This window comes from Motacilla alba, chromosome 2, assembly GCF_015832195.1.
Source record: "Motacilla alba alba isolate MOTALB_02 chromosome 2, Motacilla_alba_V1.0_pri, whole genome shotgun sequence".
In the NCBI taxonomy this organism is placed as follows: Eukaryota; Metazoa; Chordata; class Aves; order Passeriformes; family Motacillidae; genus Motacilla; species Motacilla alba.
Genome location: NC_052017.1, coordinates 131,685,395 through 131,703,646, shown reverse-complemented (window position 1 = coordinate 131,703,646; position 18,252 = coordinate 131,685,395). Strand labels below are relative to the sequence as shown.

At 39.2% G+C, this 18,252-nt stretch overlaps 1 protein-coding gene across 3 annotated transcripts in view; it reads right to left on the bottom strand.

Moving 5' to 3' along the window:
* Positions 1–255: 255 nt before the first annotated feature.
* The window catches only part of BAALC (BAALC binder of MAP3K1 and KLF4), a 30,623-nt gene continuing 12,626 nt past the window's right edge, over positions 256–18,252 (bottom strand). Inside the window, exons 2-4 of one of the 3 annotated variants that reach the window (XM_038129551.1) lie at positions 12,462–12,631; positions 6,789–6,908; positions 256–2,583 (exon numbers count right to left, since the gene is read on the bottom strand). In XM_038129551.1, coding sequence (XP_037985479.1) covers positions 6,804–6,908; positions 12,462–12,631 — 275 coding nt within the window. In that variant the 3' untranslated portion in view covers positions 256–2,583; positions 6,789–6,803. Of the gene's footprint in view, positions 2,584–3,236; positions 6,909–12,461; positions 12,632–18,252 lie in introns of those variants that run through there. The other 2 variants (XM_038129552.1, XM_038129550.1) reach the window with 2 other exon arrangements.

Sequence of the window (18,252 nt, the reverse complement as noted above, 5' to 3'; positions counted from 1 at the left end):
CCAAATACACAGTGGAGGTGGAAGTTGCTATTACTTTTCTAAGAGTACAGCAGGCAGTCCAAGAGCACTGTCAAGATATATTTTATTATACTACACATGTCAAAAAAATGGTCACCTGGACTTGCTCAAGGAAATCTCCAACAGATTCTTGAGAGCACAGAAATGTATCTAAGTGGCACTGACTGTACAAGTATGTGGGATAAACCCCACATGAATTTGAAGAGAAACAGTCCAAAGAACTGAGCAGGTATAAGGGATGATATGCTGAGCTAATAAGATCATAAATATGCAACTGAAGATGTCCTGGACCAGCACAGTTTTATGGCAGAGGGAACTGGCTGTTTTGTTCCTGTGTGTTCACCAGAGGTGCACTTGAACAGGTGCCACGTGTGCAGCGCAGATGGTCTGGGACTAGGATCCAGGAGCAGGTATTGAAACTAAGAGATTTGGCAGCATAAATTCACCCTGTGATAAAAATACATCTGTAACATGAAATACCAACAAGATTTTATTAGACAGAAATTAAATGTACCTACATAATGAAGGCACAAGAAATTATTTCTCACCATGGATGCAAGTAACCAATACATTGTAAGAAAAGACAGCATGCAGACAGATGAGCAGCAATGAAGAAGGAATTTTGTGCTGGAAAAAAAATTATATACCAGTATATATTCTGTTATTCTGTAATACTTGTTAATTATTCCTCTAAATTGTCCGAAGATATCAGGCACAGACCAGGGACAGAAAATCCTTATCAGATATAAAATCCCAGCTAGAGCAGGACTGGGTATAAAGTGTTGGCTTGCACAATGATTTTAAACATGTTAGTTCATCTGAAAGATGGTTTTGAGTCAGAAATATGAATAATGAATATCATTTGCATAGGACATTATACATGTACATTAATATTAAACTCCCTACATCCCAACAGTTGCCAGAGGCGATGACACTGCTTGGGTGGGGCTGTGGCTGTTCAGTGAGTTAGTGAGAATTAATTTTGCCCCTGTGCTTGGCAGTTGTGATCATGAGCTTTAGTTTTCAGACCCATGTCTGAATTGGTAAAATTATGCTCTCAATAATATAATAATGTGTCTAATAATGTGCTGCAAAAAATAGGTCATATTAATAGTAAAGAGGAAAATAATAAAGTGGAAAAAAATTTCTAGGAGGGAACTAATTTGAGGGCAGAGGAAATGCTACTGCACTGCAGAAGGGCTGGTTTAGGGGCTTGGACCATTCACAACACCCAATGTTTTAGGTTCAAGTCAGTCCTTGAGTCAGGCAAACTAAACATAAAGCCACTTACAAGTGTGACCTGGAAAGTTCTACCTGCCTTGCATGAACAAGTCCAATATTTATTTTCCTGGTAAAACCAGATACAGATGAACATGAATAATTTCATGTCTTTTGTATTTGACAGCTCTTCATAGCTGATAAAGAATAGGCTGCTGCTTAGCTATGGTGCCTTTTTTTAAGCTGCTTTTTTGACTGTGAGCAAGCTGTTTTTTCTATCCATGCAGTAATACCCCAGACACGTTTCCTTGTATCCAAACGTGGGTGTTTTGCAGAGGTTAATGGAAATTAAATTAAAACTGAATAATACTAATTATAATGCAAAAGCGTGCAAGCAAAGCTAATTAATAAATCTGGCAGCATAGCTCAGTCTTGCCCTGTGACACCACTCTCTCTCTCTTTCTCCCTCAATCCCATTTTTTTCCTAAGCAGGGACTCACAGCAACCTAAAGCCACTTGTTTTTTACAGTCTTGAATGGACAGATACACAGCAGCATCCCACTTTTTTTTTGCACTCAGGACTTAAATGATATTCAATCCTCCAGAAAGAAATGAAAAGCTGTTTTATTCTCCCTTTTCCCTTCTTGCTTATGAACATCCTATTTCTACCATTAGGATTACAGTATTTCCTAGATTTTAGTGTTTGCTGAGTTTTTCTGTGCTAGGAGCTGTTGCAAATAAACTTGGATTTTATCTTGATTAAGTGACATTTGTCAACAAATGTAATTTCTGGTGGACCAGCTCACTTTTTTCTTATATTAATGACCCAGCTTTGCCATTAGTTTACCAGAGGGCAGAAGAATGGCTTTTAACTGTGGATAGTATGCACAGGCTACCTGAAAAAAAAATTTTAAAATCAGAAGGAAAGATTTGAAAACTGGAGGGTGGTAACAGGACAGAACAAAATCTTGCATCCCTGCATCTTAGAGTACATCTTATTTCTTGCTAGCACCTTTTCCACATGATGCACTGAGCCAGTCTGGAAAGGAGGCACCTGAGAGGGCACTGGTGCAATGAGGGAGGCTCGGCCTGAGGACAATGAAGGTTTAGTGTTTCAAAATTAAACAGTGTGTTGAGTTCAAAGGCTCCACTTGCAAGGTACTGTCTGATCCCAGATTTTGAAGCATCCTGTTTGTAGGGTTCCCATGGGCTGTTACATGCCTGACTGCTGGACTATGGCTTCCTTGTGTCCCTATATCCTTCTTCTTTTTTGGCACAGCTGAAAGCATTCCTTTGATACTATTCTTCCTTTTCCACAGGAAACAAACCAGTTGTTGTGTCAGCATCCTGGCCAGGAATCAAAGAGAACAAGCAACTTGTCAGGCAGCACCCAGGGCACAGGCAATTAGGATGGGGATGATATTTCAGCAATAGCTTTTCTGGTATTAAGGAAAAATATAATGAAAATTTCATGCAATTTTGGAAAAAAATAAGAAGCATCATCTGTAAAAGTTACGAGTTTATTTGTATGTACATGTCAGAGGTCAAACAGCACCACAGTTTTTCCATCCTATGCTCTCCAGTTCAGGCAGGAATAAGAGCTTTTTTTTGGCTATGTATTCTACTTGCCTCATAGTTGCATCATGGCATCTCAGTAGAGAAAGTGTCTCAGATTCCCAGTGTCCTCCACTTTAGCCATGACAGCAACCACAATCTCTCCCATTTATAATTACAGAGGTACAACTGTATTTTGACCTCATAATCCCTCTTTGGCAAATACACCAATTTCTTATGGGAATATATATATTTTGCCTTCTTTCATATGACCACACAGTCCATGAGCCACAACTTGAGGACATCAGATACAGAAATATTCTGATTCCATGAACAGCAGATGTGGGAACCATTCATTACACCTTTGCCCTCTTTGATCTCAGCTTTAAAAGCTAACCCAACCACAAACACAGAAATGTGAAATAAGTGGAGAAATAAACAGACTCTTTAAAAACGTTCTTTATTTTTATTTTCAAATTTAAGGTCAATCTTCATTAATTTGCTGAGAGTACAAAAATGTTTCATTTGAATTTAGATGTATTTGTAAATAAAATTAAGCCTGCTTTTTCAAATACCATTTCTGTGCACAAATTACATACCTCATTCTTTTCATAAAGCATGTAAAACAAATTTCAGCTCAAACATTAAAATATTTTACACTTGGGTATAAGAATTACAAACAGAAATTAAAGGTTCTCCAAAAAAAGTGTCTGAACTGCAGAAGTACACACTAAAGACATTACAATATACACATGCAGAGACATGCACAAATAAATATCTATGTATGTGAACACACTAGGAAAAAAATCTGTGTCCTGTTTTTTATGAAATCTCAGTAATTTAACTAACAAGAATGCATGTTTAATGCAGTACTCATATATTGCTTACACAATCATTATAGTTTCCTATTTATGTCAGTACAAAATCGTTTCAGTCACACAGTAAAATTGTGTGTCTTCCAGTCAATGTCCTACAGTGATGCTGAAATGAAGAAATACATTAAGGAATCATAAGGGAGAAGATGAAGGAATAGTGAAAGATAAAGCTGTAGTGAGTCTTTGAGAATATTAATTTGCCTCATGATGAATTGGTAACTGTAAATCCTCTCTCCTCTTTAGACAACATCCTCTTTCTTTTGAATTATTCTATTTCTCACATAGTGGAAGAAGAATGTATCAAGATATATAGGAAAGTCCTATGTATATATTGTGTTGGAATGGTGGAAACATGACAAAGTTCCTTTCTGTTTAAAATCTGAACTTAGATAAATCATAAGAACTCACCATCTGTTGGCAAATCACTCCAGCAGAAAGTGTGTTGTTTCAGTGTACCTGTAGAAATCTTCACGTGCAGCCAAGGGATATGAAACAAATTATATGGCAATAATATCTTTTTGGGGAAAATTACATTTAAAAAATCCTGACATATAAGACAGAGATGCCCACAGGTCCTTCATCTGAAAGGCCGTGTCTTTTATTATGGTTCTTTTATTTGATGTCTTTGAGCCATTTATATTTGAAAGATGATGCTCAGGGAACGGACCCTGTAAATAAGACTCCTCATTTCTAGGAAGGCCATCTGGAGTGAAAATGTCCAGATGATTCTTTGGGCTTGCTTCTTCCACTAAAACCAACACGGGAATCTATTACGAGGACTTTAAATTGTCTTAAGTAGTATAGACTAGATTCTGTCACCCTAATTATACAGAGTGGGGTATTATGTTATAAATTGGTTGTTTCTACTTGTGGTTATCTTTAATAGAAGGAAAGTAAACATAAGTATATCCCAGTCTGTGGCAAGATCTACATATCCACAACACGCTCTTAATTTTATTAAGGTCACTGGAAGTTTGCACATCAAACACTAAGAAGCCACCTAGGACATAATGCAATTTCTTTTCAGTTACTAATGCCTAATGAATAAGAACAGTAATGTATTACATGAGGAGTGTGGATAAAATTGCTTGTTACTAAACATGGCTTTTACCACAGAAGTTGGATCCAATCTTTGAATGTCATAAAGTTAAGTTTCAGAATACAAACAGGTTTAGGGGATCTTGGAGTAGCTCAGTAGCTCAGTATCATGAGCGGTCCAGGGCAGGCAGCATCCAGCGCTCTGCAGCTGCTGCCCTGCTGGGGGATGTGGTCAGCATGAGCAAGGTCTGTGCTGTGGCCCAGATAACTGTGTACCAAAGCCATCTCCTGCAAACCATCCTGTCACAGCTCATGCTCGGAACACAAGACTCAAGAGCTGCCTCCCTGATGGCTGCTGGCATGAGCCAGGGCTGCTTCATGTGCCATGCAGCTCGTGGGCTTCCTTCTGTGGTGTGACCCAAGCCGTCTGACACATCTGGTCAGCACATCATCACTAAAGAATTTCTTAGCTAATAAATAATCTCACTGCCAGGACTCCTTTGTTCTTGCATCTACTCACTCTAATGTGGTATCCACCCAAGGCACAATCTCTGGAACAGCTTCTTACACAACAAACCTTCCCTTTTACCTTCCTTCAAAATCCTGTTTACCCTTAAACACATCAGGATTATTAATCACTTTCTGTAGCTTTCTTGTATCCTACAAGTTTATACTGCACTCTCTCTGCCAGTAAATCCTTTTAGAATATGCTATGGTATGCAAAATTCTGGCTCTGACTCTGGATTCCAGTTTGCCTTTTTGTTGGAGTAATTAATTAACCATTCCTATTGCACAGACTTGTTGTACAACAAGGAAAGGAACTCACACACCTAAGCAGCAAGCTATTAAAATGATCCTAATACAGAATAAACTAGGGTTCAGTTCACAATCCTATTCTTGTTTGCTTGTTTTGAGTAGTTATTTTAAATGGCCCTTTAAGGATACTAATATACATCCATATATATATATATATATATATATATATATATGTATGTATATTATGGTTATATGGATATATGTCTGATAGGGGAGGCAAATAATTTTACTTATTTTATCTTCATAAACATGCAAACTCACAGAGAATATATATTATTACTTCCATATTAAGAAGTAATATGTTGAATTAGTTCCTAGGCTTCACTATACTGAACATTTCTATTCCTTTTAGATATATATTTATTATAATCGTGGAGTACTGTGGTGCAGGATGCTCACAATGTATTAAATAAGTTCTGCATGGTGAATTAATTGTATCTTATCAAAGAAAGTTAACTTTTTGAACTGACATTAGAATATGACTTTAAAAATTGTGGTTATTTTCTTGTAATGTTAATGGTAACTTTTTTCCTAGTCAGACTGGGCTTCAACATAATTGAAGGGGCATTTATAAAACAACCTAGTAGCCAGAACTTACTAGTTAGGATTAGGACCTTCAAGTAAGGCTGATCAATATGAAAGTTAATATTTTTAAGACCGAAATTATGTCAATACAAACAGTTGATTAAAACAAAGTAATTGAACATTTAATATATAAAAACATTACTGTGTGACTTAACTATATATAACCTATATATATAGTTGAAAAGAGATTTAGTGGAAGACTAAACTTTAGTCTCACTTTCTTGAGATATCTGGGTTTGTGTTTTAAAATATGTGAGTGCTTTAAATGAACTCTGGGTTTGAATGTCCACACTCAAAACCCCTTTATGACTAAAAATGCAGATTCATTTGTTCATCTCCTGGTTTTAATTGTGATGAGCTTTACCCCTTATTATCCAGCCTCATCTTAATAGCAACATAGAACAGGACATACACAAGGGATAACATGGAAGTCAGCAAAAACAAATACCATGAATTTCTGTGTATGTCTGTGTAGTGCCACGGCTTTAGACAAACGACTATGTCTGTCTTTAGACAAACACTAAATAATGTCTACAGCACTTGCAGCTGGTTTCCACAAGACCTGCTTCTGGAGGCACTTGGTAGCAGCTGCCTGCTGTATTCAACCTGGAACACATAGAGATCTTCATGTCTTCAGTGACTGACGTTTAAAGTGCAGTGAAGCTTTGTAAAGTCCATCCTCACCTGCAATTTTCTTCATTAATTGGCACAATTTTTTGTTTTTCTTCTGTCACTTTGTCTGATGCCTTTTGTAACGTTAATGGCGACTTCTTGTGTGGAGGTTTTCTGGGTGTCCCATTTAGTCTGTGAGAGTTTTAAACAGTACAGTAAGTTCCATGATGACAACAGAAAGAGTCACTGATGATTAACCCCTAATTTACAAAAACAGTTCTATGTAATAAACAGAATGTCTCCAGCATCCTTCACACAGCACTGTGATGCAGAGCAACTGTCTCATTCAGCGTGGACACAAGCTTTTATCCGCTGCAAAGGCAGTGGATGTCAGTAGGCTGTGGATCAACCTTCTTGCCCATAATTATCATCTCTGCATGTGTGTACTGTAAAGGCAGAGCAAATAAATCTGGTTTCAGTCCAGAAGTGAAAATTAGAGGTTTCTTTTGACGTCACTGTGAATAGTGCATCACTAGCCTGAGCTGGAATTTTCTGTACTTGATTTTATGTTTCTGATGTGAAAATAGAGCTTTGAAGTAACACTTATTTCTGTCTGCGTACAAGATCCAACCACAATATATACCTTTCAGAGATTCATCAGTTTATTTTCCATATTCAAAAAAGTTAGTCTGTCTGAGGCATGCAAATTTAAATTTATACTTTTCCATCTCCCAGACTGTCTGCTTGTTGCCATAAGCAACACACCATAATGCACAGGAAACTGGATAGGTCTAATAAAGTGTACCCAGATCTGGGCTGATAGAGACACACAGCTGTGTTAGTTGGGCTTGATTATTGCATTGCCAGTGTTCCATGAGACTCTGTGTCAGTGTAAGGAATGCCAGGTAAATTAGGCATGGTAAGAGTGCCAGGTAAAATAATGTCTGATAAAGTTCAGACACTGGCATAAGTGGAAGGTTCATATATATCACAGCGAAACACCTGGAGTTAATTTATTACTGTGTATTATTTCACATTTCTGCAGCCTGAATACACCAGCTTCTTTGCTATTTGCTCCCCCAGTGCTACTACTCATGCAAGTACTTGCCAAAAACGACAGTGAGAATCAAACCAGATTATTGTCAGTCAGGGACATAATCTGGATACCACCTTTTCTTTGGAGGGATATGTGACCAACCTGTTACCTTCACTGGTATTAGCACTCCTTTTTTTATTACAGTCTTCATCATCATCATCATCATCATCATCATCTTTTACTTCTAAATTGTTTTGACATTACCTTCACGAGAGGATAATAAAATTTCCCAGACACAGTCAGTGTCAAACCTTTTCCCCTTCAACAGCACAAGCTGTACCCTGTCATAGCCAAGTGCCAAGGGATAAGGCAGATGGCTGCTTTAGAGCTTGATGCAGGAGAAAGTGGGAAACAGAGAGATGACATGATTTAGCCCCTGCTAGCCCACAGGCCGATGGCACAACCCAAGCCTTCCACAGGCACCATGTGCTGCATTGCACTGTACTCTATAGCATGTCAAGACAAAAGAGAAACTCTAGTCAATGTGAATGCTCAGGTAGATAAAATGGGTGCATTTTGAGCTGCAGGAGATAATCACCTTTTCAACTCTAGGCATCTAAACTTAAGGTGTTCATATTATGTTTTCACATCATATGCTCACCTTATGGTTCCCTAAACAGTGGAAAAACAGAGACGCAGAATGGCAGACCAGAGCTGGAGCCTAAATTAGACACTACACTTTCTCTCTAGGCATATATATTTCCTTTTTAACCATAAATTTAGACAACTTCTTATGTACCTCCATTGGATGTGGAGAATAACATAAATGCTTTAGTTATCATCAGAAATTTTTTTGCACTGAGCTGCAACAGCACAGATACATGTTACTGAATGTATCTCAGCTAGAAAATGCAGGAGAGTATCTTTAGTCACGGGGCCTCAGGGCAGGAACCCACACTTCACTGAGTAGCACCATTACAGTCAACACTCACATTGTTAATATGTTGTGGGAATTTGCCCATACTTCCTACTAAGTGCAATACAGAAGTAATTTTCCATTCAATTACAAAATTAGACAATTGTCTCTAACAGTAGGACAGGTACACACTGGAATTATAAATTGTGACCATGTCTTTTTCAAAATGGATTGATAATTATGCAGTTCTGTTCAACCATATCCAACCTCACCAATTAAAATTCCTCTGTGGGCTAGTGGCTATGATGAGCATTTGCACTTTTCATTTACAGAAATCCCATGGCCCTGGCTGTCACGCTGCTGTGGAATGTGTCCCTGTCCACCTGGAGGTGCAGTATCTCATGAAAAGATACAGCAATACCTTTTATGTCACCTGGGAATATCTTTGTACTACAGCAATACAAAAGATAATAATACAATGGAGGTATAAAATAAATAGACATGTACTGATATGTTCTGTGTTGGCAAATGCAAGGTGAAGTTCAATCCAAATTCCCTTTTTCATTTGCTCAGACCCCTTGGTTAAAGGATGTGACTCTTAAGATGGGACAACTTCTGATGGGGTGGGTGTAGCTGTTCTGCCACATGGCATGCTGAGGCACTTTCTGTGGAAAAATGTCAAAAGACAAAGGTCAGCGAGGAGGAGTGCCCACACTGGCAGTTATTCAGCAGGAACAAACTGTGCACGCCTGAGGATCAGGGACACCAGAGGAGCTTGCTTCATGTCTGAGAGAGGCAAGAAACAAAGGGTGGAATTGCACAGAGGGGTTACAGTCATTCTCTGTTTAAAACAATGCAGCTAACAGGAATTAAGCTGAAGGAATGACCCAAATGGTGTCTAAAAGCTGAAGTTTGCTTGAACTTGAAAACACATCTTCCTTTTCATGCCCCACGTAACATGCTAACAAAGTAAAACCTGTACAGTCTTTATGTATATATAAAGTCACTCAAACTCCATTTAAGTGTGAAATTATGTAAATTAAAACTTTTTCCCCCATCCTCAAAGAGAACAATATAAATATGACTTAACAGGGGAGGGAGGTCAGAGGAGAGTCTTCCTTTGTGTCCTGGGATGCTCAACAGGCTGTAGTCTCTCCTCCCCCATGGGGACGCCCATCAGGTAAGCTTTATTCCACAGTAATAGTATTGCTTATGCATTCTGAGGTCAGTGCATTTATCAAGAGCAGCTTGTGGACCTTACTCTGTCCAAGAGGCAACAAATTGCCCTGTTTGTGAATGTGGATCTTACTGAGTTTGCCTGGACTTACAGTGCAATGCATTTCAGTTTTGCATCAGGGATTGCACTCCTGACCAGAATTACTGCGCCACCACACCGTGCCTCTGGCACCTCACCAGACTCAGAGGGCCAGATTGCTTACTCTGAAGTATTGTCTGTGAAGGTCCCCCAGGATCTCAGACAGGCAGATAATACTGAGTGAGGAAGGGAAGGGCCCCAGGCCCACTGCATCTGCAGACAACACAGAAAGCAAGGGAGGAGTCTCTCTTGCCTAATTTTTTATGTGACAGAAGAATTGGTGTAGTGAGCAGGATTGCCATGGATAAACAGTTACAGAAGTATGAATGTGCTCCTTCCCAGGCAGGCAAGGAATGGGCCCAAAAATTCTGGAGAGATGACGCAATTACTTGTGCAATGTTGGAGGCTCACTTATCTTACATGCTAAAGAGAATCAAAGAGTCCTTTCCTCAAAAAAATTATATATAGAATATGCTGCTTTGAAATCAGAAAATGGAGTATTAAAGTCATCACTGGCTTTTGAGAAGGAAATAAAAGAAAGACTGGAAATGCAAAAACAAGCTTATAACTGAGAAAGATAATTTTAAGATTCTATGCGCTTCAATGGAGCATAGGGAAAGACAATTATTGTAGAAATTAGGTAGAAAAAAACCATAGCAGTGTGAAACAAAATCTGAGAGAGGAAATAGAGGGCAGGAAAGCAACTAAATTGGTACTATCTTTGGAAACAGAACAGCTGCACAGTTGAGGAAAGAAAAGGAGATAAAGCAAAAACTGGAAGAAAAGGTAAAAATTATGCTTAAGAGGGCTGCCAATCCAGCCAGCATTGTACAGATAAGAAAACCAATTATATCCCTTGGAGAATGGTGAAAAAGCTGAGGGGACAGTGGCCACTCACCATTGTCTGCAAGAGACTGAATACCAATATTACACCTTTAACTTCTGCTGCACCAAATTTTGTGGTGCTGTAATGCAAATTCAGGGAGCCTCGTATTCACAGAGGGCAAAACTAGACATAAAAAATGTTATTTATGATTCCACTCTGGGAATACCTCAAGGCTCAATCCATGCGCACCCAGAAGGCAGTGCAGTGTACCTTTGACAGATTCCGACAGGGATGTAAACATACCCATGACTGCACATTTTGTGATTGCCAAACTTTTACAGTCTCACTCTCCCCAGATGTGAAATTAGATGATGTTGTAGTAAGAGGAGACTCCCCTGAAAAAGTAGGGGAAGCAGCAACAACAACATGGCAAGCACTTCTCAAAGTAGAAACTGAGAATCCCCCAGAAACGCCAAGGACCGTGTATAGGACTTTATCTGCTACATCTGCAGATAGCTCAGAAAATAAGAAGGTCTCCTGTAGTTATGATATTTTATGAAAATCCCTTTGCTAGGATTTTCTTCTTCTAAGAAGCTGAGAGGGCCTGTGCTTCAAGTGTAAATAATTTGTTATTTGCTACTGTGGAATGCAGCAGGTGCTTTCTCGATTGGTCGATGTAGGATATTTCTACTTAGTGACCAATCAAGAAAGCAGCAGCTCTCGGACTCTCTGGGAGTTACAGAACTTTATTATTTATTCTCTTTTATTCTTGTCTCACCTTCTGATGAATCTTTCTCTCTGTTCTTTGTAGTATAGTTATAGTGTGGTCTTTTTTATGTAATATATATCATAATATAATAAACCAGCCTTCTGAAATGGAGTCAAGATCTCTCCTTCCCTTCACCAAGTCCTAACTACCCTGAAGACCACTGCATCTAATAGTAACCCCAAACGTGTCATCAGTCTCCCTTCCCCAAATTTTTACCTAACACCTTCTTATATGAGGAACCAATGAAGCACTAAACTAGCAATAGGTTTTGGCTTTCTTTAATCTGCAGCAGCTCAGCAGCTGCTATGCAAACAGAGCAGCAAGTGGAAGGCTGTAGGAGGCAGGTGGGTGGGTAGGCAGCTGCGGCAGGGGAAGGCTGGTCTTTGGTATAGCCCCAAAGCCTTGTTCTTACAATGTATACAATGTACAAAACACGTAAGTGAGGGGGAAAGGGGGAGAGGATCTGATCCAAAGCCTACTGAAGTCATTGAAAATACATCCATTGACTTTTTCAAGCTTTATGTCCAACTTTGAATGAACCAGGGTTCGTGCAGTGCACATATTTTAAGCAGAACAGCAATTAAGGGAAAACACGTTCCTTTTCAGAAAATTAATCTACGCCACAGCTGAGTTGGAAACAAATGAGCGTGGGGGCTTTTTTTTACTGTAGCAAGTGTGTGCTACTCTGAGGCTGTTCAGGCATGAAGCATTGCCAGAGGTGCTGAGCTCAATCATGCCATGCCTGTAGCGCAGCCTGGCACCATTTTCTCATATCTCAAGACAATAAATACAGTTTCACTGCAAAGAGAAAGGCTGTCACAAAAGTACCTTAGACCTGGTTGAAGCTAGTTCTGGGCATTAGGGAACATAATTATACTCATACCTCTGTGGTCCTGAAGCCATTCTGTCTCTGTGTTGAAGTCCCAGTGCCATGGACCGCGGGGTTTGCGCACTGAGAGCCGCAGTTACTCCTCTTCTCAGCGTTCAGCATTCCAGCTGTGGCTGATGCTGTGGGTACACCTGTGTGAGCCAATTTCCCATCCTCCAGAAGACCTAGTAGGGACACATGGAATTGGGCAGTTAATACTGAGGAGCAATTTGCAGCTGGCTCTGGTGTGCCTCTATTTTGCCTCATTTTGTGGTGGTGTCAGTGATGCAAGGTTTGGTACAGTACCACAGTGAGAGCAGTCTACCTCCCTGCGGCATCTTCATCCTCACATTTGACATCATTTGGCATTTTTCCTATGGTCCACTGCTCTGAGAAACATTGGCTCAGGAAATCTTGGGAGAGCAGTCAATGAGTGCAGCATGTCAGTAGATTTTTGTCGCCTGCAGGTCTCCATTGACTTCTCTACACATGGTCTTGCATGTCCCAGATTTGAACTTAAGACCCACAGAAGGCCTCCTTAAATCTGTTCCAGTTCTGGGAAATGAAGGTGTAAGCTGTGATCATGACAGATGAGACCAATATGGATGGAAAGGTTGCTCTATACATGGCCTTGCCTTGTATATTTTTTCATTTGAAGCTGGGAAATTTAGAAAAAAAATTTATTTCATGTTGTTTTGCCTATCAGCAATCAAAATAATGAGTGATTTGCTTTCTGCTCTAGCTGTGTGGATGCACATGAATTGTACAATATGATATTGGACAGCATAGATGAATTTTCCCATCTTACTGCATTAACAAAAATCAGTTGTCATTTATGATGAGTGCAGAGCACTCAACATCTGGTTGCAACAATGGGTCTGAAATCCAAATGCAAGGAGGAAGTGGGATGCATGACTGTTCCTCTCAATTTAGTTTTTGTCAAAGCTTATTTATTAAGAGCTTTTTGTTAAAAAGAGAAACAAAGAAGGCAAATTTACTAACTGGTAATGCAGGTATCAAACCTAGAAAAATTAAGGAGTCACAGACACTAAATGAGAAAAAAAACATGTGGAAAAACAATGACAAGCCATGGCTGTATGAAGTGACATTGTATCAAAACCTTCTACATTAATCAGGTAGGAATTCGAGTGCTGTGTTAAAGATATTAAAAATGAAGCAAAGTCCTGAATTCTTTTTCAGAAATCTGTAAGAAAAGATGATTTGTCAGTAGAAAGCAACATTTGTCAGTATTAGCGAGCAAAGGCAATGGCTAAATTCAATAAAGTTTCACCCAAATATTCAAAGCCTTGGTCTTGAAAATATATTAAAATTTTGTGAAATTAAAAGGTCTTTAAGCTCTCTTCTGACTCAAGCCATTCTATGATTCTGTGAATTAAGAAGTCTGAATACAATCTAGTCACTGCATTTCCCTGAACAGTCAGAAGATGGAAGCAGAGTATTCCAAAGATATTTTAAATTATAGTGGTGATAACTAATAATGCTGTCATGTAGTTTTTGATAGAAAAAAATTTGAGCTGAAACTTGAAAATATTATATTAAACTTTATTTTAAAAAAATACTTCTGTCTTTGGAAACTGCCTTTTCTGCTAGATATAAAAGCTGATGTTGTTCTTGTGTCTAAGTTTGGATGCAACTTCAGTAAGGCAACAGCAAACTTCACCTCTCCTGCATCTCTCAAAATTCACTACCTACTTATGTTTCAGGTCTTACTTCTCCCTATCCCTCCACAGGACCAGAGGAGAGGCAGATAATGCCTTGGTGCAGAGCAGTGGGTGCCACAGGCTGATGTTGTAGACAAAAGGAGCTGTCAGGAAGGGAGATGGAGAGGCAATGAGCCACGTGTGAGTCGGAGCTCCAGCCAGGAGTCCACTGCTTCACCTTGCAGTGGAGCTCTGAGATCAAGCTTGAGCACAGCTTCCAACAGGCAAACTGCACTAGGAATTACACACTAATTCCATTAATTGAGTCTGACATTTCAAACATCCAAATGATGAGTTTTTCCTTCTGTGGAGTCATCCTATGAAATTGCTTTCCACCATGTATCTCTTTGGCAATCTGGCCTCGGACTAAATTGTCTGGTGAAACATCTGTCAGCTAAAAAGCCGGTTTGTTATTAAGTCCAATTGTTCATTTATCAGATTGTGTTGCATCTTTTAGTCTTGCAGAGAAAAATTTTTCTTGCATTAATCCATTTCCAGAGGCAGATGGAAAATCTCAATCCTGAAAATGCTATATCTGGGTCATTTTTTGTCTCTGTTAGTTTGCAGCCTGAGCATACTTGCTGCATCCTCTGTGGGGTGTGACTTATTTTGCAATACTTGTCAAATATAAACCAGGTATCAGTATTTGAGCCTTCCACTATCACTACTATATTTTTATATGGGTGACCTAGTGGTCACCAATACTAGGCAAAAAGATTTTTTATTTTATTCTGTAATGTGTTTGCTAGTCTGAATTCAAGAAGCTATTTTAGAATTTATTTTCATTAGCAAATAGATGATTTAGACGGTGGTCAACAGCTTAGTGGCTTCAGTGACTTGTTCATTATGTATGAATACCAAGAAGAAATTACAGTGAGAATACATAAGCAGTGGTGTTAAGAGCACGAGATTTGTTGGCAATCCATAAAGCAACACCTATTTTATAGATGAGATACATAACACAAAATGATGATTGCAAAACAGAGGTGATGTTTAAAAAGGATTAGGAACACAGGATTGCTTTTAAAACAGCAAACATTTTTGCATTGCTATTTGGGATTTGCCACATTACACAAAAATGAAGAGTTAACTCTCTTATGTACTGTTGGAATTTAAAAGCCAGCAGGGTGGCAATACTTAGGGTCTTGCCTCAGTATGGTTAAAAACAAGCAAACTGTTGAGGTATTTATGCCATCCTCACAGCAGGGGTTTGGTAAATAATCTCCTGGGTCTTTCGTGGAAGAGCTTCAGTTTACATCAGTGTTGTTAAATCACTGTAGACATTTAAATGAACGGGTTCAGTAATGTTGTTTTCATTCTCATCTTCTCATTTATGGCACCACTGCCAAAAGTCTGTGGGTCTCTTTAGGCCAGGGGAAAGAGCAGATCCCACCTCAATGCTCTGTCAAATACACATTTGACTTTCAAATGAACTGGCAAGATTACAATATTCTCAAGGCCCAGCTCCCAAAATCTGAGTTTCTGGGTGATTATTACATGCCCACGAATGTGATGGGGACCCTTCCCTCAGGAATGGCTGGTCAGGGTTTGGGGCCTGCCAGGCTGCTCCCTCTGTGGGGAGGAATGGATGACAAGTGGCAGGAATTTCACTGCACGTAAGCAGGTTTATTTGTAAGGAACACACACGAGTTCTCTCTCAATGGGCATAGGGAGAACAGCCCTGCAGCAGCCCCATTGCTCATCAATTAATAAATCCAAGTCTACCTTTCCAGCACAAAGTGTGCCTAAAAGAACTTCTCCTCCCATGGCAACATTTACCACCTTCCTCTTTGCTTGCTGGGCTGCACAGGCACACTAAGTCTTGCCTTTCTTACCATGTCAATAGAAATCCCTTAGGCTGGGGCTTGACAAATGCTTTTTTCAGCAGCATCATGGGAAAAAAAGGGTTATTTTAAACTGAAATCAATCCTAGACTTTATTCTTCCCCCAATGACGCAAGCAGTCAGACTGGCACAACTTGGGAGGTAACACAGGAATCAGAACAAGCAGCTGAAAGCAGCTTAGCTTGGTGTGCTCTCCGATAAAACAAAAAACACAATCATTTTAAAATTTTGAATGAGTTTTCATAAATTGCCAGACAGCATCATCCCAATTTATTGGTTTAGGAGATAGATATCTAAAATTGCAGTCTGAAAAATTGCTCACAGACTTGCAAGCTTATGTCCATTCAAAATGTTTAAATCATATAGCTTTATACCTCCACACCATTTACCTGGGGAGGGAGCTGCCTAAGAAAGCTTTGAGAATAATTATTTTAGTAAATAGGGTGTTCATCACAGAGAAGTCAGTGAACATGTAACATATAGAATGAAAATTTATGACATTTCACCTGTATTTCTTTTTTTTTTTTTTTTCTGGTTTCTTTTATTATAAAGACAACACTAATGATAACCAAGGATAAACATTGCATACATGCTGCTCTAGTTCTTCATACAGCCTAGTTACATCTAAGAATTCAAATTATTCTTAATAACAGTATTTCATAAAGAGGAAATTTTTACTCTTAACTCTTTCTAACCAGACTTTTGTATGAAGATTTTTGTATCACCTTTGTATAAAGATCATGTGAAAAAGTGGGGAAATCACCTAATTTATTCAGTTTTTGAATGTAAAACTGGTCTGAAAAACACAGTAGTGTCATGGATTGACATCTGGCACAGAGAGACAGAAAAGAGATCTATGGGGGACAATCCTGTAGCCCTTAAATATCAGGACCACAGGAAACTTCTCAAACCACAAATAACACCTAGGTAGGTCTGCCTGGATCTCCTGCACAGGCTTAATCCAAAGAGTAAATCTTAGCAAGGTTCAAGGTGACCTGAAAATTTCTGTGACTAAGAAAATCAGCAATGCTGCAGTAGCTGATGCTGTCAAGAAGTTCAGGCAGTTCTCCTTTGTAGAAAGGAGACAAAGTTAATCTTAGCCAAAAGAATCAAGTAGTTGTGGAGAAAATTATTCTGTGTTTGTTTGCCACGGTATTCTCTCCCACTTCATTTTAAAGCAACAGGTAGTGACCAAAACAGGACATGAATTCTGACCCAAACACGCTCTAGATCTGACGCAGTACCCAGGAGACCCTGTGCTGTCAGGTGTTCTGTTATGGAATAACACTTGTTTAAAGCAGGTAGCTGTTGATTAGCTAAATTTGTACCTTTGGAACTGGCTATGAACAAACCAGTAGGGTTCCATTTTCTAGTTCAGCCAGACCCTTTTTTATTTATCATGACTGTTATCTCATGTATAATGCATAAGATGCTGGTTTAGAAAACAGCTGCCTAAAAAGATGCTGCACTGTAACGATGGACTCTGAGAAACCTCACAGGGAAGACAAATGGGAAGTGTTATCAGCACATACAGGCACTTCCAGAGGAAATACGTGCTTGCAATCATCAGAGTTTCTTGCATTTAATGCTGGAGTGATAATAAGTACAGAAAGCACTGAAACATCTGTTTTCTCTACCTATTTTCCTGATGTAAAACTATATATTTTTGGTAAAGCCACACATCTGCAAGCCTGAGGGCTGATGCATGCTTTGATGCAAAAACAAGACAGAGCAAGGATCCAATAAAAAATGGAGTGGAGGCTGTGGCGAAAGTCAGGTTTAAGTCATTTCCTCCAAAGCAATAGCCTCAGGGATAAGGCCAGATGCTCAGAAAATATGCAATAGCTCTTTTACCTAACAAGAAACAATTTAGAAACTTTGAGGCATAGCAGAGAGTGACTTCGTGAGCTAGGATGAAGGATCCAGATTTACAGAGGGATGACCTACTGCAGCAGGAAAATATTATCAGAAACAATGTTTTGTGTCAATAAATACAATAATGCAATAAATTTCCTTCCCAGACATTCAGAGAATCCAGAATGATTTCTCTGAACTCTAATGGGATATGAATTTTAGACAGCGAAGTAGAATACAACAAACATATTTTCACTTTCCACCCATTTTGGAGATCTCTCCACTGCTGTCTCCAGGCAGGCAGGGCTGAGCCATGCCCAGGCACAACGCTGGTGTGGGAGGCAGCCAAGTGCTCTGTGCCTTCCTCCATACGACAGGAGGATGCTT